Source organism: Nycticebus coucang, chromosome 13 (genome assembly GCF_027406575.1).
Source record: "Nycticebus coucang isolate mNycCou1 chromosome 13, mNycCou1.pri, whole genome shotgun sequence".
NCBI lineage: Eukaryota > Metazoa > Chordata > Mammalia > Primates > Lorisidae > Nycticebus > Nycticebus coucang.
Genome location: NC_069792.1, coordinates 20,489,617 through 20,514,669, shown reverse-complemented (window position 1 = coordinate 20,514,669; position 25,053 = coordinate 20,489,617). Strand labels below are relative to the sequence as shown.

The 25,053-nt window shown below is 41.2% G+C and overlaps 1 protein-coding gene across 6 annotated transcripts in view; it reads left to right on the top strand.

Annotated features, from left to right (window-relative positions):
• NCOA2 (nuclear receptor coactivator 2) overlaps positions 1–25,053 on the top strand; it is a 322,367-nt gene that overhangs the window by 275,951 nt on the left and 21,363 nt on the right. For 4 of the 6 annotated variants that reach the window (XM_053558592.1, XM_053558593.1, XM_053558594.1 and 1 more), the window contains exons 11-16: positions 1,753–3,019; positions 10,330–10,540; positions 12,872–13,078; positions 16,212–16,427; positions 19,431–19,560; positions 24,599–24,764. In XM_053558592.1, coding sequence (XP_053414567.1) covers positions 1,753–3,019; positions 10,330–10,540; positions 12,872–13,078; positions 16,212–16,427; positions 19,431–19,560; positions 24,599–24,764 — 2,197 coding nt within the window. The remainder of the gene's footprint in view (positions 1–1,752; positions 3,020–10,329; positions 10,541–12,871; positions 13,079–16,211; positions 16,428–19,430; positions 19,561–24,598; positions 24,765–25,053) is intronic. The other 2 variants (XM_053558597.1, XM_053558598.1) reach the window with 1 other exon arrangement.

Here is a 25,053-nt window from a genome sequence, read left to right as displayed (position 1 = left end):
ATATGGGTGCTCAGTACTGTGATTTTTGCTCCTGTATGTTTAAATGCAAAACTTTCAAATGTATATACTTAGAATAATTTAGATTTTTTTCCCTCAGGTTTAAATTAACTTTTTGACAGTAGACTTTAAATTGAAAGGTAATAAACATTTTTATAAAAAAGGGAAATAGGGCGGTGCCTGTGGCTCAGTGGGTAGGGCGCCAGCCCTATATACTGAGGGTGGCAGGTTCAAACTCGGCCCTAGCCAAACTACTACAACAACAACAAAAAATAGCCAGGCGTTGTCTTGGGCGCCTGTAGTCCCAGCTACTTGGAAGGCTGAGGCAAGAGAATTGCCTAAGCCTAGGAGTTGGAGGTTGCTGTGAGCTGTGTGACATCACGGCACTCTACTGAGGGTGACAAAGTCAGACTCTGTCTCTACCAAAAAAAAGGGGGGGGGGGTAAAGAAATTGAATGTTTTTTAAAATAAATGTCATAAACCAGATTGTTTTAGAGCAAGGGTCCTCAAACTGCGGCCCGTGGGCCACATGAGGCAGTGTGATTGTATTTGTTCCCATTTGTTTTTTTACTTCAAAATAAGATATGTGCAGTGTGCATAGGAATTTGTTCATAGTTTTTTTTTTAAAACTATAGTCTGGCCTTCCAACAGTCTGAGAGTCAGTGAATTGGCCCTCTGTTTAAAAAGTTTGAGGACGCCTGTAGAGCATATATTTAGGAAAGCAATTAAATCTCAGGTTACATAAATATTTATGTATATGCTGTATAAAACTTTATGAAGTACTATCAGATACATAAAGTTGCTCTGGCCAAAGAGTCCCATTTTATTACATTTCTCAATTATTCACTTTCTTAGGAATAAAAAAAGAAAAGATCAAGCAGCCCTGTTTGCTAACTGTTAATAAATCTGACCCCAAACTGAAACAACTTGAAAGTGATTACAGATGAGGCAAATTTCATCCACCTGACTGAAAGCTGATGCCTGACAATTTGGGAAACGTGTTTTATTTGGATTTATGAACACATTTGGTAACTCACAAGTGACTGCCAAGACTGTGGATTAAAGTTCACAGGGCTTAGGAAGTCATCTTACGCAGAAAACCTGCTAATATCAGTAAGGAGATGGGCTGGAGGTGCCCAAGAGGAGGGTTGTAAGGTCGCAAGCTAAGGCGCCTCCCATGTTGCTGGCTCCGGCTCGAGTGGGGTGAGCAGGTGTGTGGGAGTCTGTTAGACAAGATGATCTCTTTTCAAGCAGTTTTAGTCATTCTGCTGGCTCTAGAACTGGTGGTTTCTCTTAACAGTGAAGGGTAAGCTTTTCCCCCTAAATTTGTTGTTCAACTTGAGCCAAGTAGAACATTGTCAGAGTTCTCCAGGCTTACGGATGTGTCTATTGTTAGGAATTGTAATCTCTGGCAAAGAATTCTAGTCAGCTCTGTTTGGGTCATTTAAGACAGTACCTGCTCTCAGTTGCTTTTGAGGAAGATACATTATGAAATTGGAACCTTGCTAATGTCTTATCTGGTAACTGCTATTTCAGTGTGGTAGCAGTCAAATTTAAACACATCCCCTCTACAGAACCACAGATATCTGAATGAGTTGCCTGAAAAAATCCCACTTGGTCCAAAACTGTACATTCAGTCTTGTCCATAATCGCAGGTGGTTTCGTCAGAGTATTGTCTATCCTTTAAATGTCTGTTGTCTGTCCTTTTAAAGGAGGCAATCTTCTTACATATTTCTTTGTTTCCTCATTATACAGAGAGCAGAATGTATGTGTAATGAATCCGGATCTGACTGGACAAGCGATGGGGAAGCCATTGAATCCAATTAGCTCTAGCAGCCCTGCCCATCAGGTCATGTGTGGGAACCCAGGTCAGGACATGACCCTCAGTAGCAATATAAATTTTCCCATAAATGGCCCAAAGGAACAAATGGGCATGGCTCTGGGCAGGTTTGGTGGCTCTGGGGGAATGAACCACGTGTCAGGCATGCAGGCAGCCACTCCTCAGGGTAGTAACTATGCACTCAAAATGAACAGCCCCTCACAGAGCAGTCCTGGCATGACTCCAGGACAGCCCAACTCCATGCTCTCACCACGGCATCGCATGAGCCCTGGAGTGGCTGGCAGCCCTCGCATCCCACCCAGTCAGTTCTCCCCTGCAGGAAGCTTGCATTCCCCCGTGGGAGTTTGCAGCAGCACAGGAAATAGCCATAGTTATACCAACAGTTCCCTCAATGCCCTTCAGGCCCTCAGTGAGGGGCACGGGGTCTCATTAGGGTCGTCGTTGGCTTCACCGGACCTAAAAATGGGCAATTTGCAAAACTCCCCAGTTAATATGAATCCTCCCCCACTCAGCAAGATGGGAAGCTTGGACTCGAAAGACTGTTTTGGACTTTATGGGGAACCATCGGAAGGTACAACTGGACAAGCAGAGAGCAGCTGCCATCCTGGAGAGCAAAAGGAAAGCAGTGATCCCAGCCTGCCGCCAGCTGTGAGCAGCGAGAGAGCCGAGGGGCAAAGCCGGTTGCACGACAGCAAGGGACAGACCAAACTTCTGCAGCTGCTGACCACCAAGTCCGACCAGATGGAGCCCTCGCCTTTGGCCAGCTCTTTGTCGGACACAAATAAAGACTCCACAGGTAGCTTGCCTGGTTCTGGGTCCACACACGGAACCTCGCTCAAGGAGAAGCATAAAATTTTGCACAGACTCTTGCAGGACAGCAGTTCCCCTGTGGACTTGGCCAAGTTGACAGCAGAAGCCACAGGCAAAGACCTGAGCCAAGAGTCCAGCAGCACAGCTCCTGGGTCAGAAGTGACTATTAAACAAGAGCCAGTGAGCCCCAAGAAGAAAGAGAATGCACTACTTCGTTATTTGCTAGATAAAGATGATACTAAAGATATTGGTTTACCAGAAATAACGCCGAAACTTGAGCGACTGGACAGTAAGACAGACCCTGCCAGTGGCACCAAGTTACTAGCTATGAAAACGGAGAAGGAGGGGATGAGCTTTGAGCCCAACGACCAGGTGAGCTTGAAACATCTTCTCCCGGGTACACTGATCTGTATTCATCAAGAATTTTCTCCACAGGGGCAGTTTGAGAAAAATAAGGTTTCTCTTCTGTTGTTCTTGAAATTTTCACCAAAGTGGTGTGTGTTTTTAAAATACTCTTCCTGGAGGCGCCTGTAGCTCAGTGGGTAGGGCGCCACCCACTTACACCAAGGCTGGCGGGTTTGAACCCGACCTGGGCCAGCTAAAACAGCAATGTCAACTACAACAACAACAACAACAAAATAGCTGGGTGTTGCCATGGGCCCCTGTAGTCCCAGCTACTTGGGAGGCTGAGGCAAGAGGATCGCTTAAGCCCAAGAGTTTGAGTGTGCTTTGTGCTGTGATGCCACGGCACTCCACCCAGGGTGACAGCTTGAGACTCTTGTCTCAAAAAATAAAATACTCTTCCTAGCAAAGAGTGACATTATTATAAAATGTGGCGCGCAGACAGTTTTGTAAGGGCCAAATGCTAACTATCTTAGGCCTTGCAGGCTGCGTACTCTCTGTCACCACTATTCAGCGCTGCTGTTGTAAGAAGTCGCCATAGCCACCATGTAGACAAAGGGTATAGCTGAACTCCAATAAAACTGTACTGCCAGATGCAGAAACTTGCATATTATATAGCTTTTCTATGTAAAAATACTTTTCTTTTGAATTTTAATTTGCCATTAAAGAAAATGTAAATCCATTCTTAGCTTATGCACAAACAGGATTCAACCCACAAGCCGAGAGTAGTTGGCCGACCCCTATTACAGAAGATGCCTAAATTGGACATAATCACTTCCTTGAAATGGGGCTTTATCAGAATAGACTTAATTGAATTACTTCTTATTTACCTTGCCTACTAAAATCAGAGTTCACCTGGTTTTCAGATCTGAAGCTCATTCTGCCTTTTTTTATTCTCAGCCAAAACTTCTGATTAATGCAGAGCAATTTCTTAGACCATGGGTATAAAAACATATTTAAGGAGAAATGGGTAGTAGAAAACAGAGGTAAAGTTGAATAGATACTAGTACATCTGAGCCATTATGTGTAAGTTCAAAACTGCAGTAATAGGTTACGTTATCTGTTGTTCTTTGTCTAAAAAACATAGGTTATTATAGCCACAGTGACTTGGCATGAGGCGTCTCCTGGGGAATTAGTGATTGACTGGGGTTAATGATCCAGACTCCACCCTGGGCCAGCACTCTCCCTCTAATCCCTGGACATGCCCTGCACTTCAGATCTGTTCTTGAATCTTGATTTGTTGGGAAGTGAAGAAACTGTGAGGACTTTCCTACTCAAAATGGCTAATGAATTTCTCCTTGAAATTTGTTTTGCAAGTAAATTATGTGTCACTGTCTCGGGGACTAGCAGTGGATGGGAAGAGGAAAGGTGAACCGCTTGCTGCACCTTGGACCTCTGCTGAGTCAGCAGAGACTCCCCGCCCTGAGCCAGGCCTGGGGTTGCAGTGGTCAGTTGGGGACCTGAGGCCACACGTGTTCCCTTCTAGCTGGGCTCCACGCGGCTTCTAAGCACTTGGCCTCCTTCCTTCTTTCACTGTGATGTCTTAACAGCTGCTCCTATTCCTAAAGGACAGGTAGAGTCTTTCAAGCCTCTGTGCCCTTCCCAAGAGAAACAGAGCCAAGTTATATAAACCTCTTGAAAAATCCCTAAACTTAGCTGTTAGTGCAAGGTTCTGTGTAGCAGCTATTCTATAATTGTATAAAATCATTAGATGGGGGAACCAGGGTCTTGGCAGAAAGTTAACAGCAATGTTAGGTAGAGTGAAGTACAAAACCATATTGGCAACTGTAACTGTTTTAATCTTTTGAGGTTTACTAGACCAGAATATACAAAGCTAGTGGCAGTCTGGAGGGGCAGGCCCAGATAGTGTCACTCAGGTCCCTTGACACACGCGAGAGGGCAAGGTGGTGACTCACCACATCTACCTTAGCGTGGTGTCCAGTGTAGCCAGCCGCTGTTTCTGTAAACAGAATCATTTCCACCCCAGGCCCAAGGCCCTCGGGACTTAAAGGCTCAGCAGAGGGGACTGTGGTTCGGCATTTCCATATTTGTAGTATATGATTGCACTACAGACAAGAAACTGACACAGAGATGGGTTGTTTATTTTTTAAGTCATTGAAATCCCTTGCAGTTTAGTATTTTTACTTAGGAGAAACATTTTTCTACTCAAAATTATCATACCTAGGAACAATAAAGCCCCGAGTATAATCAGCACAGACCTCTTGTGTTGGTGCATGAAAGCAGTGTACGCAGACATGAGCACACACAGAGACGGGCACAGTCAGTGTAGTTTTCTTAATGAAACCCAGTCCCTGATCTCACCCTCCTTCTACTCTCATTTAAAACTCTACCGAGAATAACTGCTTCAGAGCAATTTTAACATCAGAAACATTGCAGCTTGAAAAGTTACCACAGGAAGTATGCATTATCTAAATTTAGATCAAAGTTAGAATAACTTACTTTAAGAAAAAAAAACAATGATTCTTTCACCTCCTGCTCACTTTCACTATTCCCAAATACAGATTAATTGTATCTTCTATTGATTGCTATACACGTTTATTGAAGACTTGTCTTTCTTTTCAAGGAAACACAACTAGTTATTTATTTACTAAGATAAAGCAAACTATTATTGAACCTGAATTGTATCATTAACTGTCTTGTTATTTTAACTCAGAAAAGAGCCATTAACTGAGTGTGTTTAACCTATTACTAACTCACTGAGAACAGGAAGTGCTTCAATCGTGCTATTATACCTAAAATAGTATTTTCTGCTAAGTAGCGTATTTAAACAATATTTGTTTTGACAGCATTTCCTAACCAGCAGGAAACAGTGACAGAAAAATTTCCAGTATGTTTACCGACTTCTAAGTTGCCAGTATCAGCTTATTTACACATTGGAGCATGGTTGATACCTAACCAGAGGACACTTACGTTCTTTGTAATGCTACTGGGACACTTCTGATAAGCTTTGGAAATACTATAGTTTTCAGAGAACGTCTTTTGGGTGTTTGACTCCATAAGAAAGCACACTATATTTTAAATGGTAGTGTCCTGAAAATTTCTGTCCAAATGTGATAAAATTGTATTACTGTTTCTTAAAAATTTTGTGTTAGGTAAATGTGATAAAATTATACTTTATATTTAAAATATTTTGAAAAGCTGTTTTGTGTTTTATTAGAATGCTTACATTATTAAAATTCCTGTGCTTTTTATACTTTCTTCAGAGAACAAGTTGATTTGGACATATGAAAAATCCTAAAACCAGAAAAATGAAAAATTAAAGAAATCAAGTCTAATTTTCATTTTGTAGAACTTTTATAAAAATCTTTCTGACTCATTTTCTGCCTGAAATAGTTTAACTACTCAAATTGATGTGACTAATTTGAGCATTCAAATAGATGCCTAAGCAAAACTTTGAAGTATCTTGGCAAAGCATTTTAAAGGAAGGGATTAATCTTTTTGTCTTGCAGAGAAATTGTGCTTAACAAAGTGGATAGGAAATAGAAGAAGTTTTGATGAGAATTAAAGCTTACAGAAATTTAAAGAAGAAAATTTTTATCAGAAACAATGTAAATCAGTTCATCCCTTCCAGAACATGAACATAGAAGAAAATGCTGTAGTCATCACATTTTATTGTTACTTCACAACCTGAGGGTATAGATACTCTGAACGTCATCTTCTTAAAGAAGAACATATAGCGTAATCTTAGGACAATTAATGCTAAATGTGTACTCTGAAAATTGACAAGGAATAAACATAGGCAAAGCGATCTTCTTTCTACTGGGGAAAATTTCATAATGCATTTTTCAGATGGTAAGCTGAGTGAATTAAAATGGCACTCTTAGTTATGAGTCTCCGTAGAACCAATTTCCTTTGCTAACACCAAGAAGATCTTGCAGAGCTTAAGACAAATGTATTTAGTTACTCTTAAAAATGGGCATAGTTCAAAATTTTCAAGTTGGTTAAATTTTAATACATGCTTTTTTTTAATACATGCTTTTAAAGAATAAAAATTATTGGGCGGTGCCTGTGGCTCAGTGAGTAGGGCGCCGGCCTCATATACAGAGGGTGGCGGGTTCAAACCCAGCCCCGGCCAAACTACAACCACAAAATAGCTGGGCGTTGTGGCGGGCGCCTGTAGTCCCAGCTATTCGGGAGGCTGAGGCAAGAGAATCACTTAAGCCCAGGAGTTGGAGGTTGCTGTGAGCTGTGTGAGGCCGCGGCACTCTACCAAGGGCCGTAAAGTGAGACTCTGTCTCTACAAAAAAAAAAAAAAAAGAATAAAAATTATTCAAAAGTATGGATTTAAAATTTTTTAATTAGGAATTATTTGAAATAAATTTAAACTATCCAACTATGTTTTATACACATACATATATGTAACATTAGACTGATAGTAAGCTCATTAGACACAGGCGTAGATTACAAAGGAAGAATGGTGAACACCGTCATCAGAACTCTTGAGAAGTATGATCGTTGGTTTTTCCATTTGGGATGGTTTACGGTGTAATTTTGTTTGCATGAAAGGTTGGAGGTGAAAAGGAAAGGAAGGAGTCTAGACTCAGACTGTTGTTTATGTATTGTCAAAATTTTCTTGGCTCGCCATCCATAGCACAGTGGTTACGGCACTGGCCAAATGCACTAAGGCTGGCAGGTTCGAACCCAGCCCGGGCCAGCTAAACAACAATGACAACTGCAACCAAAAAGTAGCCTTGGTTGTGGCGGGGCACTTGTAGTCCCAGCTATTGGGAGGCTGAGGCAAGAGAATTGCTTAAGCCCAAGAGTTTGAGGTTGCTATGAACTGTGATGCCATGGCACTCTGCCGATGGCAACATACTGAGTCTCGGTCTCAAAGAAAATATTTTTTTCTTTTATGTATGTCTGGGATTGGGGGCAAATATAAGTGCTTCCATTAAGAAAAATAACATACTTTATTTTTATTATTGTTTATGTGAACCTATTTATTTTGGCTGTTTCTCTTCAGAGGTAATCTGCAAAGTCTTTTCAAGAGGGAACTTACTACAGCATGCCTCCCTCACCCCCACACTTGAAGCTTCCTCTCGTTAAAAATGCTTACCGCAGGGCAGCGTTGTAGTAGGAAAACTTGTTTTCAAAGAACAAAGATAAACTTCATGGTTTCTTAGAACTTCTTTCTGATCTCTGTAACTATTTTTATGACAAAACTAAGACTATTTCTCATGCATTTTTATGATACATTTTTCTGAGAAATTAATAGAAATTATAGGAATTTCTATGGAAATTTTTGTTGATCTTTGGAAAATTTTTTCAAGTGTGTATTAACATGGTTAAAGGAATTCATCTTATTGACTGATTTACTAAGTTCCAGGTAATGGCCATAGGAGGACAATCAATACATGTTTATGCCAAGAGTATCGGTTTATGCCTTTACGTATTCAGCAAAAATATGGTAAGAAAGATTTACAGTAGTCACTTTACACGTGCATTGAAATACACAAAGTCAATTTTATACATTGAGAAGGAAAGAAGAGATGGTTAGTAAGTGGTTGTTCAGGTAACACAAGCAGTTTTGCCCACCATTCAGCTCAGTGACATGTGGTGGTACCATGATTTTGCTAGGCTAGGGTTCCCTTGTGGCTCTAATATTGTGAACGTGTAACTATAGGTTTTTTTCATGCAGCATGGCCCCCTAATAAACTATTTCGTTTAGGAACTAACCAGAGATAGTAATGTAACCAGGGAGAAACCGCGTGCCCGTGGCGAAGTGACACAGTACCACACCTTCCTGAGGAGCTTCAGCCATCGTTTTGTCTGTCTGCGACTGTCTGTGCTTCAGGGTGCTTGCTTTGGAACCTAACCCTTACTTAAAATATAACTAACTCCCCTGTATCTGATGCCCTCCCTTTTGAAAGAATTGAGTGACTAAGGAAAAAATGGTTTTGTAATTGCTCTAACAGTGCATTAAGGAAATGCATCTCCAAGTTATTGCTAAGCTAGTTGTCTAAGAAGCAAATAAAATGTCACCTTACTAACTTAAGAAATAAATACATCCAATCATAAGACATCCATATAGATATATTACATTTGCCATAATTAACAAAAGTCTTAGCAAATCCAACCTCTCCATGGGAGCTAGGAATTAGATTTAGGGTAAACAAGCCATTCTGCTTTCTGTATAACTCATTACCAGATGTATGAGTTGTATTTTATTTGATTTGCCAATGTAGATGGAATGTCTAGTTGTGGTCAGAGATTCAAAGTTCATCCAATGACTGAGAAAACTGCCTGACTTACGTTTTCTACCTGCACGTCAAGGAAATCGTTCATAGCACTTTCGCCCTAGAGAGCAGTCTTAGCGTATAACTTGGCCATTTTCTTGTGTGGTTGGCAACCATCTGATTTTAAATACCTGGCACACAGGTAGATTCTACTTAGAAGAATATCTGTAAAATCTAGAATAAATTCCAGTTCATCCTGGAAGAAAAAAAGTACCAAGTAGAGAATAGTGGTGAAACTTAACATTATTTTAAAGTTGGTGATTGAAAATGAAATTTCTTAAAGGGGGGGGACCCTGAGAAACATTTGTATGGCTTGGGTATAATCAGGTTATAAATTCTCAGTTTTTATCCTGCTTTTCCTACATTTTGTCACCGAAGCTGGTACGTGACTGAGAAAGCCATTGTCATTGGAAACCGAAAGTGCGAACAGCCAGAAAGCACCACTCAGGCCGAGAAATCAATGTCTAGTTCATGGTTACTTCAGGATTCTTTTGCACCTGCCCCCCTACCTACGCACCTTCTGAAAAATAAAAATGTCTGCAAAGGAACTGACCATTCGTTAAATGCTTGTTCAGCACGAATTTGGATCACATGTTCTACCAGTTTTGTTGTTGTTGTTATTTCTCAGAGAGATTTAACTATAAGACCTAGGCCTGGACTGTAAGTCACAGTCCACTCATAATAAATTAGAAATATACACACTTGTAATTAATTGAATGATTAGCATAAAATAAGATTTTATAAACCAACAGTGAATCAGTGCTGGAAGAGTGCTTTCTTTTCTAATTCAGCCATCTCTTTTTATAGACAAGATAATCGAACACCAAAAGATTACATTACTTGTTCTTTGTCGAGTCAGTGTTTTTAGAGATGATGGATTAGCTGTTGGGCCTGAGGTGTGCGTGTGTCTGCATCTTTACGTGGCTGTGGTGCCTCGTACCAGTTAGGTCTGGGTTATAAATGGGCCTGCGCTGCCCACTCCTGCAGCAGGACTGGATAAACTCTTCTGTTTGTTAACTGCAGCCTGGCAGTGAGCTGGACAACTTGGAGGAGATTTTGGATGATTTGCAGAATAGTCAATTACCACAGCTTTTCCCAGACACGAGGCCAGGCGCCCCTGCTGGATCAGTTGACAAGCAAGCCATCATCAATGACCTCATGCAACTCACAGCTGAAAACAGCCCTGTCCCACCTGTTGGAGCCCAGAAAACAGCACTGCGAATTTCACAGAGCAGTGAGTATGGGATATTGCTGGTTGTTCCAGGAAATTTCCATGTAATCACTATCAGAAACAGATATTATTAAAGTCTGATGCAAACAGCTTAGTCACGTCAAGGTTTTTGTGACCAAATAGCACCATCTACTGTCTTGGTCTTTAAAAACAGTATTCAGAACAGATTTAGTGAACAGAGCTAACGGTCTCTTGTGAGTAATTTAACCAACATGGCGCAGGGAAACTGAGGTACAGTGATAAAGTTCTTTAGCTGGTTGTCTTATTTCCCTCCACGGTAGTTATTCCCTGCACACATGGAGTTTAAAGTAGATTTTACATGTTTGCTATATAATGAATGCTTAAAACATACAAAATTAAAGAATTATGCTGGCTTTTTAGAATAACACACTATTAAAGATTCTCAAAGTACTTAATCATTATACATGAAAGGGTTATACATATTAAAAATATGTTGCCATATGTCTTAGGAATCCTCATATAAACGTCTGTTTTACATGGAACTTTATCATATGTTTTCTAAGTTTAATTAGTTGCCTATTTGTAAAATACATATGTTATCTTCTATTTAAATTTTTTAAAGTGTAGGATAAATTCTTTATTTACTTTGAATGCTTAGTTTATGAACCTGATAGTACCTGAAGTTGTATTGATAGTTTCGAATGGAAGAAAATATCTTTTCTATAGCAGAATATGGTTTATAGAAAGATAGATAACCTCTTCGGTGTTAAATCGACCAACAGAATGATTTTTCCTATCAAATGCAGTTTGACCCAGTCCCTGGCATTCGTTCTCAAAGCACAAACAGCAGCCATCAACCAAATCAGAGAATGTCTTTAATGTCTACATCTTTTCTCAAGTGATTTCTGACCATTCTGAAAAGAAACATAAGAAAGATTCATTTTTACTTATTATTTCTCAAACCTGCCTTTTTCTTAGGTAATGAGGGATTAATTCTGGACCATAGAGGAGATCACAGAGTCAGGGTGGTTGGGGAGTGGGCAAGAACACACCAGATAGTTCCTGCTCATTAACCAGGAGAGATGGTGAAGGGCCGTGTAAAGAACTCAAGGTTTTTCCTCTGTCTGTAACCGCTAATGGTATTGAGAGTATTCAATAGTAACCAGATAACTAGGCCTGAGAAAGTTGTGATTAGACATGTACGTAGTTTCCATTCCCAGCCCTAATTTTTCTAAATATTTTATATCTACTATTGATTGTTAAGAACTTTTCTTTTAGGCCGGACACAGTAGCTCACACCTATAATCCTTAGCACTCTGAGAGGAGTTCAAGACCAGCCTGAGCAAGAGTGAGATCCCATCTCTACTTTAAAAAATAGAAAAAATTACTCAGGTGTGGTGGTACATGCTTGTAGTCCCAGCTACTTTGGGAGGCTGAGAGAGGAAGATCACTTGAGCCCAAGAGTTTGAGGTTGCAGTGAGCTTTGATGACACCATGGCACCCTACCCAGGGTGACAGATTGAGACTACTGTCTCAAAAAAAAAAAAACAAAAACACCCTTTCTCTTAAATGTGCTGGTTTAGACTTTGTTTATATAATTCAGAGAAGACAAAGTACTTGATATTCTCAAATATCTTACTGTGATGTATAATATCTAAGTATTTTTAAAATTTAATAGAATTAAATTACTGGTTATCAGTGTGATGCTAATATAGTGCTTAGTACATGATAAATTCTTGTGAACTAACCATAAAAATTATTTTAAATCTTAAGTATATATAGAATTTAATGAAGCTATACTTAGAAAGGAAAGCAAGGCTCTAATTTAATACTGCTTCAGGTAACAGAATTCACACTTAAAGATTTTAACTTCTGATGAGAATAACCTCTTGATCTAACACTAAACCCAGGAAAATAATGATACTCTAATGTCCAAACCACACATGTTTAGGTTTGATGCTATATCCAAGAGACACTTAACAGCTTCATACATGCAAGACAGCAGTACTCCTAAGTTTGAATAATAAAACATGAAAGAAAAACCACATTAATGGTTTACTTAGCAAGTATAGTTGACTATTAGAAATTACCTGTGGGGAGAAAAGTGTATGGTAAATGATGTACATATGGTTTTTTTGTTTGTGTGGTTTTTACAAGATCATCAACAATTAGAGACTTGATTAGATTATGAGTCTATACTTTGGCTTTGGGTATGTTTTTTGTCTGCGAATTTGTTTTTTATGTAGGCATTTGGTCCCTGATGTGCTTGTATTTGTCATTTTACAGATGGCATTTTCCCTAAACACTACTATTGTTAATATTCTTTTCCATTATCCTATATTAACCATCAATTTTCATTTGTTTTCTCCTTAGCTTTTAATAACCCACGACCAGGGCAACTGGGCAGGTTATTGCCAAACCAGAATTTACCACTTGACATCACATTGCAAAGCCCAACTGGTGCTGGACCTTTCCCACCAATCAGAAACAGTAGTCCCTACTCAGTGATACCTCAGCCAGGAATGATGGGTAACCAAGGGATGATAGGCAACCAAGGAAATTTAGGGAACAGTAGCACAGGTAAGGGCTCAAATGCACTGTTACTTTATTGGTGGGTTATTTCATTTGATGATGTATTCATCGGCATCAAACTAGTAGAATTTTTTTCAAGTGAACTTTTTGTGTTAGAAACTACCAGGTTAGAGCAAGAAAGCTGTACACGTGTCCACTGTGAAAGTGGCATATTGGAACACAGTCTAGTAAGCTAACTTTTTATTTCTGTGATCATTCCTTTTATATGATTTCTAGTTGTTAATCCTAAAGCCTACACTTACTACTCATCTGTCCCAGTTACTATTCTAGGCATTGTGTAGGGTATGTGTAAAGTGATGGCTAGCTTCCAGTGATCATTTGCCGATACCCCCAAAACTTACAAATTGATGATTTGCATTTGGAGAATTTCAGAATGAAAATAAAATAAAGAACTTTAAACAGTAGTGTGTCTGGCCTTATAGTAGCTTTCAGATCTCCAAAGGTATAGGAAGTTGGCTGTGATCTGGTTTGGACCTTGACCAACTAGAAGTTCAGGTGTCTGCCAAGTTGCCCAGGCACATTTCCTAAGCGGTAGTCACCGTCACAGTGGCACCACATTCCCAAACTTCCATCCAATTGAGGCTGGAAATCATTGCAGCAGCGTTGATTGCTATAACCACCACCTCCTATAACATCTGTTTATTACGGATACGGCAGGATGCTGGGCAGCTTTCTGCCTTTGTCTCAATGAAGTGCTAGAAATAAACACCCTGGGAGAAATAGATCTCATAAAAAGAACCTAATAGTTGTAGGTGTCTTAATTCTTCATATTTTATTATTAGCTTAGTCTGTAATCGCCATACACACATGGCCATTTAGTAGGTAACTAAATGTAAGAGTTCAATTTGAGAGGGAAAGGTGGACTTTTCACTCTTTATTGTTGGTGAGGAATTTACGGTAGGTGTGTATTATGCTCTGGTAAAGTAGCTTATTCACTCAGCGCATATTTATGGAGCACCTGCCACATGTGCCAAGCTCTGACTGCCCCACTAATTTGTATATTCACAGAAACAGTGCCATATGCATTTTATGAATAAATAAAATCTTCAAGATGAATAAAATATTTATTTGTGCAAACTTCTCTAATAGAAAAGGAGCCAGTGGTTTATTAAGGCTTATCAGCATATTAGATACAAGATGTCGTTTCTTTTAGCAGTCTTATGTAGAGATTTGGGAATAGGCCTATATTAGAATCTGAATAGCCTAGAGCTCACTGGTGTCCAGACTGTGAAGATCATATAATACCTGTGCTCTGTTTCAAAAAAACAAAATGAAACAAAAAAATAGACTGAAAGGGACTATCCCAGTTATTATTGCAGTAATATTTTTGAATTATAGATGATTTTCCTATCTGCTTTCTAGACTCTCTATAATCTTGTTATATCATTTAGATAATTGATTTTTGGGAAAATTAAAAGCTTTTCCACCATAATATTTTTGTACGGTTCAAGTCTAATCTTAAAAATGTTTTTTAAGGCCGGGCGTTGTGGCGGGCGCCTGTAGTCCCAGCTACTCGGGAGGCTGAGGCAAGAGAATCACGTTAAGCCCAGGAGCTGGAGGTTGCTGTGAGCCATGTGACGCCACGGCACTCTTACCGAGGGCAGTAAAGTGAGACTCTGTCTCTACAAAAATAAATAAATAAATAAATAAAATGCTATTAAAAAAAAAAATGTTTTTTAAGGGCGGCGCCTGTGGCTCAATGTGTAGGGCTGTGGCCCCATATACCGAGGGTGGCGGGTTTCAACCCAGCCCCGGCCAAATGGCAATAAAAAAATAGCAGGGCGTTGTGGCAGGCGCCTGTACGTAGTCCCGGCTACTCGGGGGACTGAGGCAAGAGAATTGCCTAAACCCAGGAGTTGGAGGTTGCTATGAGCTATGATGCCACAGCACTCTACCAAGGGCGACAAAGTGAGACTCTGTCTCTTTCGTTTTTTTTCTTTTTGGCCGGGGCTGGGTTTGAACCCGCCACCTCCGGCATATGGGACCTGCGCCCTACTCCTTGAGCCACAGGCGCCACCCGAGACTCTGTCTCTTTAAAAAAAAAAAATGGTTTTTAAAATATTAATGTAGTACTCTTCTAACTTTTAATCTAATTATCTTTCTCCCTTAATCATCCTCATGGCACATTTCCATTTTACAAGTGAAAAAACACCCACAATACATGTTCTCTCCACTTGTTAAATATATCCTGTTTTTAGTTTTTTAATCATAATTAAAAGGAAAGCAAGTCATGTATTTGAAAGTAGAACCTTTCTACACCTACCATTAAACACCTCAAATGTCATTGGAATTATCAAGTCTGAGCTCAGGTTTGGCCTGGGGGCCAGGCCCACAGAGCACACACACTTGGCAGCTCTGTGCTCTCATTGTCACTATGGCCAGATGACTGCTGAAGTCTAGAGTAGGAAGGGATTTTCACAGATCCACCCTAACCCATTCTAGATGCGCGAGCGCGTGTGTGTGTGTGTGTGTGTGTGTGTGTGTGTGTGTGTGTGTGTATACATAAAACCAGGAATGAGGTGGTCCTGGTGTGCTGAAGTAGTGGGAGTTCTCTTTCTCTGCATATGAGGAACTAACTATAGTAAATATCAGAAAAATCCTGTGGTTTCCCCACTACTTAGAGGCTACCCTGGGGCAATTTTGAAGTTCAGCAAATTCTAATAATCTGAAAGGGATCTGAGGATTCAGCGGGGGTGGTGTAGGCTTCACAGGGTTCTCTCTGCGATCTCAGTTTGCAATTAGAGTATTGATTATCAGTTTTGACCTTGTTACTCTCAGCCATTACCTGCCTTTTGGAAAGAAAAGCATTGACGTGTGTATCAGCTAATGTGATTCACTTCCTGAGGAAGGAAGTTGGGGTTATCCCCACGCCACAGCACCTGTGTCTGAGTACAAATGGGAACAATTTTAATAGCTTTTCTGAACAATGAAGGGTGGCAAGTCTGTGTTATGAAAACTTTATAGTGATTGCTGACTCTGACTCTTATTTCTTAGCCAAGGGCCTACGTCTGCCCAATGAGGGCATTAGCTATGATTGTCTTGTAGCGAGTAAGGTCATCTTGTGTTCAAACAGTATATTTTTAGTTCCTGCATCTCTCACTTTTCTTTGTTTTGCACGCAGGAATGATGGGTAGCAATGCTTCTCGGCCCACTATGCCATCTGGGGAATGGGCTCCACAGAGTTCAGCGATAAGAGTCACCTGTGCTGCTACCACCAGTGCCATGAACAGGCCAATCCAAGGAGGCATGATTCGGAACCCAGCGGCCAGCATCCCCATGAGACCCAACAGCCAGCCTGGCCAAAGACAGATGCTCCAGGCTCAGGCCGTGAATATAGGTAAGGTGGCTCCCATGCTCTCTCCTCTCCATTGTGTACTTTCTTGGTAGGCAGTATTAGCTCCCTAAGTTCTTTCAAGCCATACTTCTCATTTGCCGTTTAGGTGATCTGCCCTTGGGAAGCTGTCCAAGTGGGATTTTGCTGGAACTATAGGATCATAGAATCCTAGTTATATCAGAGAACCAGCTACTTTTCTAATGGGGTTTTTTTTTTTCCCATTAAATTGCCTAACTTCAACTTTGGGAAGGACTGAATGAAACTGTCACGCTATCCATGTTATTCATGTGTATGATATTTTTAAAATGAAGTAGTTCAGTGGCACATCAATATTTCCTGACTCCGGACAATCATCAGAATCTTCTCATGAATTTAACATACAGATTCATGGACCACCATTCTAGATTACTTGAAGATCACTGGAATGCTATTTAGTGACAGTTCACATGTTATTAAAAATGATGGTCTGATCGATTGTGTGGTACCATTTCTATGAAATGTCTGCAACAGGCTAATCTGTAGAGACAGAAAGTAGAGTAGTGGTTGCCTGGACTCAGGGGGCTGCTGGGAAGTGAAGAGTCACTCCTAATAGGCAAGAAATTTCTTTTGGGGCTCAGCACCTGTGGCTCAAGCGGCTAAGGCACCAGCCACATACACCTGAGCTGGTGGGTTCGAATCCAGCCCGGGCCTGCCAAACAAGGATAGCTGCACCCAAAAAAAAAAAAAAAAAAGCCAGGTGTTGTGGCAGGCGCCTATAGTCCCAGCTACTTGGGAAGCGGAGGCAGGAGAATCACTTGAGCCCATGAGTTGGAGTGTGCTGTGAACTGTGATGCCACAGCACTCTACCCAGGGCAACTGCTTAAGGCTCTGTCTTAAAAAAATAAATAAATAAAAGAAAGAAAGAAAAATTTCTTTTGCGGGAAAAAATTTATCATGGTAATGATTGTACAACTCTGAATATACTAAAAGTCATTGAATCATACACTTTAAATGGGTGAATTGGGCTGGGCATGGTGGCTCACATCTGGGATCCTAGCACTCTGGGAGTCCAAGGTGGGTGGATCGCTTAAGCTCAGAAGTTCGAGACCAGCCTGTACTAAGATAGAGAAGTACTAGCTAGGCATGGTAGAGCATGCCAGCTACTCAGAAGGCTGAGGCAAAAGGATCACTTGAGCTCAAGAGTTTGAGGTTGCTATGAGTTGTGACATCACAGCACTCTACCCAGGGTGACGGTGAGACTGTCTCAAAAAAAATTAATTAAATAAATGGGTGAATTATATGCAATGTGATTTATATCCCAATAAAGCTGTTCTATAAAATAATTATTGGTTCAACTCATATTTGTGATTATTTTCCTAATCATTGACATATTAACCTTCTCCTTATCATGTACATTAGCATAATTCTGATAAGTTAATGTTTAATGTTCTTTTCATGTGTTTAGATATTGCACAATGAAGAAGTGCTAAGTCATTCACAGAAAGGTGCCAGGGTTGTTTTAAAAAGATAATGCAGGAGGTGCCTGTGGCTCGGTGTGTAAGGGTGCCGGCTACATACACCCAGGCAGCCGGTTCAAACCCGGCCCAGGCCAGCTAAAACAACAATTGACAACTGCAACAAAAAAAATAGCCAGGGGTTGTGATGGGCGCCTGTAGTCCCAGCTACTTGGGAGGCTGAGGCAAGAGAATCCCTTAAGCCCAAGAGTATGAAGTTGCTGTGATCTGTGACGCTACGGCACTCTACCAAGGACAACATAGTGAGAGTCTGTCTCAGAAAAAATCATAGTAATGGGCTTGGCACCTGTAGCACAGTGGTTTCAGCGCCAGCCACTGGCACCGAGGGTGGTGGGTTCAAACCTGGGCCAGCTAAACAACAATAACAACTGCAACAAAAAAATAGCCAGGCACTATTGCGGGCACCTGTAGTCCCAGCTACTGGGGAGGCTGACGCAAGAAGATCGCTTAAGCCCAAGAGTTGGAGGTTGCTGTGAGCTGTGATGCCATGGCACTCTACCAAGGGTGACATAATAAGACTCTGTCTCAAAAATAAATAAATAAAATCCTAGTAATGAGTTCTTTATACCCCCAAATTTACTGTCTTCACTGAGAATCTGGCTTTTGGGCTCCAAATATGGATCTATCAGCTATCTCTTCTAGCTGAATTTCTCTGATTTTTAATAAACTCAAAATAGCTATGAATTAAACAGAAAATTATCTATTTTAATGGAAGATGGGTGTGTAGATAATAATACAGTATTGCAAAGCTCATGTCACCCATTAGCTTTGAAGCCTCCAGAAGAATTTCTGAGGGAGAGTATATCTGGGCCTCCTTTCTGCTACACTCTTCCTCTGGTGCAAGAGCTCACCCAAGTGCATCTAGGAAAAGTTCAGGAACAAGTGGTCCAGACCAGCACCCTGATGGCCTTGCAGGGGGTCTGCAAGGCCAAAACTGTTCTCAGGATAAGATGACACTATTTGTCTTCTTCACTCTTAACTGTCCCCCAAGTGTACAGTCGAGTTTTCCAGAAGTTCCCTGCTGTCTGATAGCACAGCAGAGAGAGTGTGGGCACAGGCTGGAGATTCTGCTCTCTTCTGTCGAGCCAGTCATGCAGGTGATTTGCAAAAACGTGAAACAATCCCACGGAAATCATTTATTATGATTGTCAATGGATTAGTGCTTTTTTCTATTTCCCAGTCTTAATTTCTAATACAGTAAATGTCAGTAAGATACAATCATGAACGAAAGCTCTTCTCTTTGGAGAGGATAGGCTATTTTAAATGCTGAAGATACAGAACTGCTGGGCTGGAGAGGCCCTGAAATGGGTTATTAGCCTTGATATTTATTGCCTGTTTCTATTTTAAAACCAGAATTTTGTCTTCTTTTTTTCACCTAGATATTCTGTCTTTTCTATTTTCCATAAACTACATACTTTACTTTATAGTACACAGCAGAAATAGACACTTCCTGATTATAAGATGTAAGATTTGGGGGTTCTTCTTTTTATAGGGCCATCTGAATTAGAGATGAACATGGGGGGACCTCAATATAGCCAACAACAAGCTCCTCCGAATCAGACTGCTCCGTGGCCTGAGAGCATCCTGCCCATAGACCAGGCATCTTTTGCCAGCCAAAACAGGTGAGTGCTGAGTGCCTCGTGTAGCCAAGGGAGTGGTGGGGCGTAAGGTCTATTAAGTTATGCCAGAAGTGAAGCTTTTCCTCTTGGCCAGTTTTCGTTTATTCAGACTACATCATCTGCTCAGCCAGGAAAGAAAGGGAGGGGGGAATCTAAAGAATCAACAGCCCCACATCATGCCTTTACAGAAGTTATACTTAGTTACTGAAGAATAAGATACGTGCACTGTAGGCTCGGCGCCTGTGGCTCAAGCAGCTAAGGCGCCAGCCACAGACACCTGAGCTGGGCGGGTTCGATTCCAAACAATGACAGCTGCAACCAAAAAAAAAAAAAAATAGCCAGGTGTTGTGGCAGGCGCCTGTAGTCCCAGCTACTTGGGAGGTGGAGGCAGGAGAATCGCTTGAGTCCAGGAGTTGGAGGTTTCTGTGAGGTGTGATGCCACAGCACTCTACCCAGGGTGACAGCTTGAGGCTCTGTCTCAAAAAAAAAAAAAAGATATGTACACTGTAACTGTAATATGTAGGATGCAGTATTAATGCTCTAAGACAGCGGTTTTCAACCTGTGGGTCGTGACCCCTTTGGAAGTCGAATGACCCTTCCACAGGGGTCCCCTAAATACGTCCTGCATATCAGATAATTACATTACAATTCATAACAGTAGCAAAATTACAGTTATGAAGTAGCAATGAAAATAATTGGATGGTTGGGGTCACCACAACATGAGCAACTGTATTAAAGGGTCACGGCATTAGGAAGGTTGAGAACCACTGATCTAAGAGACCGACCAACTGGAGTGATGGGGAAGGCTTCATAATCTTGAAAAAAAGGTCCAATTTAAGAGGCAGAAATGACACGCCAGTCCAACCTGGCAAAAGAGTACATTAGAGGCTCAGAGTAGAATTGCTTTGAGTCAAATTCAGGCAGTAGAAGAGAGAGGAAGAGCCACTGACAAAGCAGTGTGGCTTGTCCCACACCAATAGCCACGGCAGTGGGAAGGCAGTCTTACCATGGGTGTCACACTGAGGGATGCAGCTTTCTTGAGGTCCTTCCAGCTCTTCAATTCACGATACCAGACGTTTTCCAGATATGCTTATTTAATAAGTTAGAAACCCACCCATTTCCATGAAACTCATACATAATACAGTACAACTACGTAACAATTAAAATTGGGCACCTGATAGTTGTTTTTGGAAGAAATGTCAAAGATTAGTTTCTAGGGAAAACTAGGCTCCAAATTAGGATTTTTAGTGTCGCCCAAACAGGTAAGAGTTCTACAAAAACAAAAATGGAAGCAATTCCATTACACTCGGCCCAGTTATAGAGTAAGCTTGCTCAGTTTGCTGTGCAAAAGTGTGTATCTTAGCACCACCCTGGTCTGTTGTTGGTTCTGTTAATTATTAGTTTTCTTTGAGTAAGAACTGTGTGGACAAAACATTTTCATCACTTTCAAATTATTTCAGTTTTCCTAGCCACTTATTTCATGTCTTTTATTTTAAATAATTCCATTTAGAAGAAATTTATTACCAACTTTATGGTAATCTGTAGTCATAAAAATTCAGATGTGATAGATAACAAAGATTCTGTGCCTCCTTTGAAATAAAAGAAAAGCAATGCTTCTTTAAACGTCTTCTTCATAAATACCATAGTTAATATTTAGAAACAGGTTTTTTCATGTTTATGAATCTAACATTAGTTATACTTCAAAGTGACAGTAATTTAGCCCTTAAATCTGTAACATTGCATACTCATTTATTTATAACTAAAAAATTTCCTTTTTCTTTAGTTTCATTAGTTTCTTTTGTTGACACTTCTCATCACTAAGTAGTTACTGTGTAGAATTTTGAAAATTCTTATAGAAGTGAAGAAATGGCAGTGGTATATAGTTTCTCAAACAAGATGTTCTTCTTAATTCCATCCTTAATGACCTGCTAGTCCCATAAATATATAGATTTTAAGGTATAGGGTTTCTGTTGGTTATGAGTCTTTTTTTCTGCTAATCTATTACTTAACTATTTTGTACCAGCCTGGGGCCTGTGTTTGTTTTTCTCCATCCTTGACTTAATATTATATTTATCTGCCAGGTACTGCTTAGGTTATAACTATATTTGTAATTGCCCCACATGTAGGAAAATAATTTCTTCACTATGTTAGTGGCAGTTTGCAAAGTTGAGATTGGAAGTCTAGATCAATGTTTCTTCTGTAAACCAAACATACTGTGATGTGTCTACGAGCAGTGATGTAACCCATGCTATATGCCCATATTTATATTATCAGGACACAGGGCAATGAATTTCTCTGACAATAAAAGTGGTTTTCAATGTATCATAGCACAGCTAGATCAAGAACCTCATGTTTTCATTCACTGGAAACTCACTGGGCTGCTCCCGGGCTGTGTTTTTGTTCAACCACTGGGCCCACAAGGAAATAGAAGGTACAGTCCCTGCCCTCAGGAAGCACAGAGTGGAGTCTCACTTCTAACCTGACTCCCTTGTCAGTTCAGCATAGCACCCTAAGGGGACAGACCTGAGAGGGAGGGGGGTGGTCTGGAGTGGCTGTGAGGAGACGAGTGGGAGAGTGGGAAGGACAGAGTGAATGCCAGAGTCTTGTGCGTGTGCGGCATCTTTTGGAGAAAGATCAGTTGTGCAGGGCGGCTGAGGCTCACAGGGAAGTCGGGGGCGCCAAGTCCAGAGGTGTTGGACATCCCCAAAGGTGTGTGTCCTTGACTTCTACCACCAGTACCATCCCAGGGACTTAGACATCTTCCTGGGACAGCTGAAGAACCACAGAAGAATTTTGAGTAGGACCCGTGTATTCACTGAAATGTGCTTTTGGGGAAAGGAACCTGAGAGCATCATACCAGGAGAATTAGAGACTGTAAGCAAGAAAGTTGTTGGGGAAACTTTCCTCCAGAGCCCCACCTAGAGTGGAAGAGCACCTTGACCAAAGTAGGAAGGCCCGGATGTACTGTTTGACTTTTTAGTCTATGTATTCGAGTCTTATTCTGATTTTTAATTAAAAAAAGAAAAGCATAGGGCGGCGCCTGTGGCTCAAAGAAGTAGGGCAATGGCCCCATATACCAGAGGTGGCGGGTTCAAACACGGCCCCAGCCTAAAACTGCGAAAATAAATAAATAAATGAAAAGCATAGCCCCAAAATGATTATTTCATTATTATGTAGAGAATTGTTTTTTGTTTTAAAAACAATTGCTGATTTATCGTAGGGTAAGTGGTCTTGTAAAGGTGTGAGAGTGTTTGTGCTTCTTTCTGACACTGGATTTCACTCAGATGCAAGACTGAAACATTTGTGCAGAATCCACGTGGCCTTGCCCAGATTCGATTTCGTAAGAGCCTGTCATCGGTGGAGAAATCTGGGGCGGGAAAGTTGCATGTGAATGTAGCTTCTGAAGAAACAGACGTTGAATATTACCAATTAAAGCTAGGCAAAGAAAATTCTTGAATACCTAACTTCGCTAGCAACTTTAGGGAACGAGGTCTCAGAGAATTTGGTAAAGAGCCAGCATCTGCTGTGGGCTGACCTGAACTCTTCTTCTTGGAACTTTCCAGGGCCACACCGCTGCATCTGCTTCTCCTTCCTGCTCTCCAAGGGAGCAGTGTGGAGGGGCCTGGTCACACTGGAGTTGAGGGGGCTATTTCTGGGAGAATGTGCACTGTGGAGGAGAAGCTAGAAGGAGTAGAAAGCCTCCTGGGTGGTCCAAGCCAGGCAGTCACCGGCAGGGCCAGCAGTGGGAGGAGCACACGCCCCCAGGGCTTGGCAGGCCCCAGTAACCTGTGGAGCTTTGGTGCCGGGTGGGCCATGATGCCTCAGAGGCTGTGGGAACTCAGGCTCAGGGGCCCACAGGTGGGGAGTGGCCTCCAGGGGACACTAATGTGGGCGATTTCCTTTCAGAGTGACTAAGGTGGATGGAGAGTCCCGATTGTTATTAATGCACTGTGTGTAACGGTCTTAGTGCTCAGTGCTTCCATGTTTCAGGGTTCTGGGCCAAAACAGCACATTAGACCGTCTAAAACACGGCCTATTGAACTGGGGCAGATAACTTCATCCCTTGATAAGTTTACTCTCACTTGCTTAAGAAGGAGTCTGCTTATCTGTAAACTTCTATTTTCTCCAAAAGATTATGTAGTAAATCTAAGTACAAAACAGATTTTTTTTTTTAAGTACAAGTATCATTTTCAGTATTAAGGTATGTCAAAAGCTCTTTTTAAAAAGCTCCCCTAATTTGTTGATTATTTTCATTTACAGACATTTTTTAGATATTACAGCATCTGGAGTTTACTGTTCTGATTTTATCACCTGTTACCCTTTACAATAACAAGTATAATTTGTGTGTTCATGATTCACTTTTCTTATGTACCTATCTCTGGAAGCCTGACTGATACACTTTGTGAGAGCTTCAGTAGTTGTCTATAAGAATTTTTTATGCATTACTAAGAAATTTCCTATCAGCCCAGCCAAGTTTAATCTAGCTGCAGCTGAGCTCGAGAAAATTAATGCAGCTTTTATGCTTATAGGTCTCTATGCTTTATAGGTCTCTTTTAAGCTTATCTGGTCTCTCCCAGATAGGTCATCCCAGTATCCTGTAGATGAGACGCTTAAATCGATTAGTGTTTCCAACTAAAGTTTAGCAAAGTACTTTCATTCCTTTAGCGCAAAGTAAATACATATGTGCTTGAGAGGTCAGCACAGATTTGTGGGACAGGAAGGGTAGGTGTCCCTGGGCCACACAGATGTGCGCTGAAATCCCAGCTTGGCAGTGTCTGCCTTTGTGAGCTCCAGCGGATAGTTTAACCTTGCCAAGCCTTGGCTTTGACAGCCATGAAGTGAAAGCACTGGAAACGAAAGTCGTACTTCAAATCTCTGGATTTGTGTCTGGCCTGTATCAGGCACTGTACAAAGTATATCTGGCATAGTAGTTTATTGGCGACACCCTGGGAGATGGTTGATACTTTCGCCTTTAAAGCAAAAAAAAAAAAACTGTTCTCTGAACACCCATCGGCCCAAGGTAAAGTTTGTCTCTTTACAGGCAGCCATTTGGCAGCTCTCCAGATGACCTGCTGTGTCCACATCCTGCAGCCGAGTCTCCAAGTGACGAGGGGGCACTCCTGGACCAGCTCTATCTAGCCTTGCGGAACTTTGATGGCCTAGAGGAGATTGACAGGGCTTTAGGAATCCCCGAGCTGGTGAGCCAGGTATGCCCAGAAGCCGTTCCTTCACTTGCAGGTGCCTTGCGGTCTGCCTGTCAGAACACTGTTTCACCTTGTAGCAGGGCTGGCCCTGTTTTCTTCTTCCCCCTCCTTGTTACTCTTATGTAAACTCTTGCCCCAAATTGGAAAACACTGAGAATGAACTTTATAAAATTTGGGTTATTGAGCAGAAAGCCAGAAGCTCAGGGTTAGGCCACCTAGTGGGTGCCCTTGCTGACAGGGAGGACACACAAGGAGCAGAGAATAGAGAAACCACACTAGCGTGTTGCTGCTC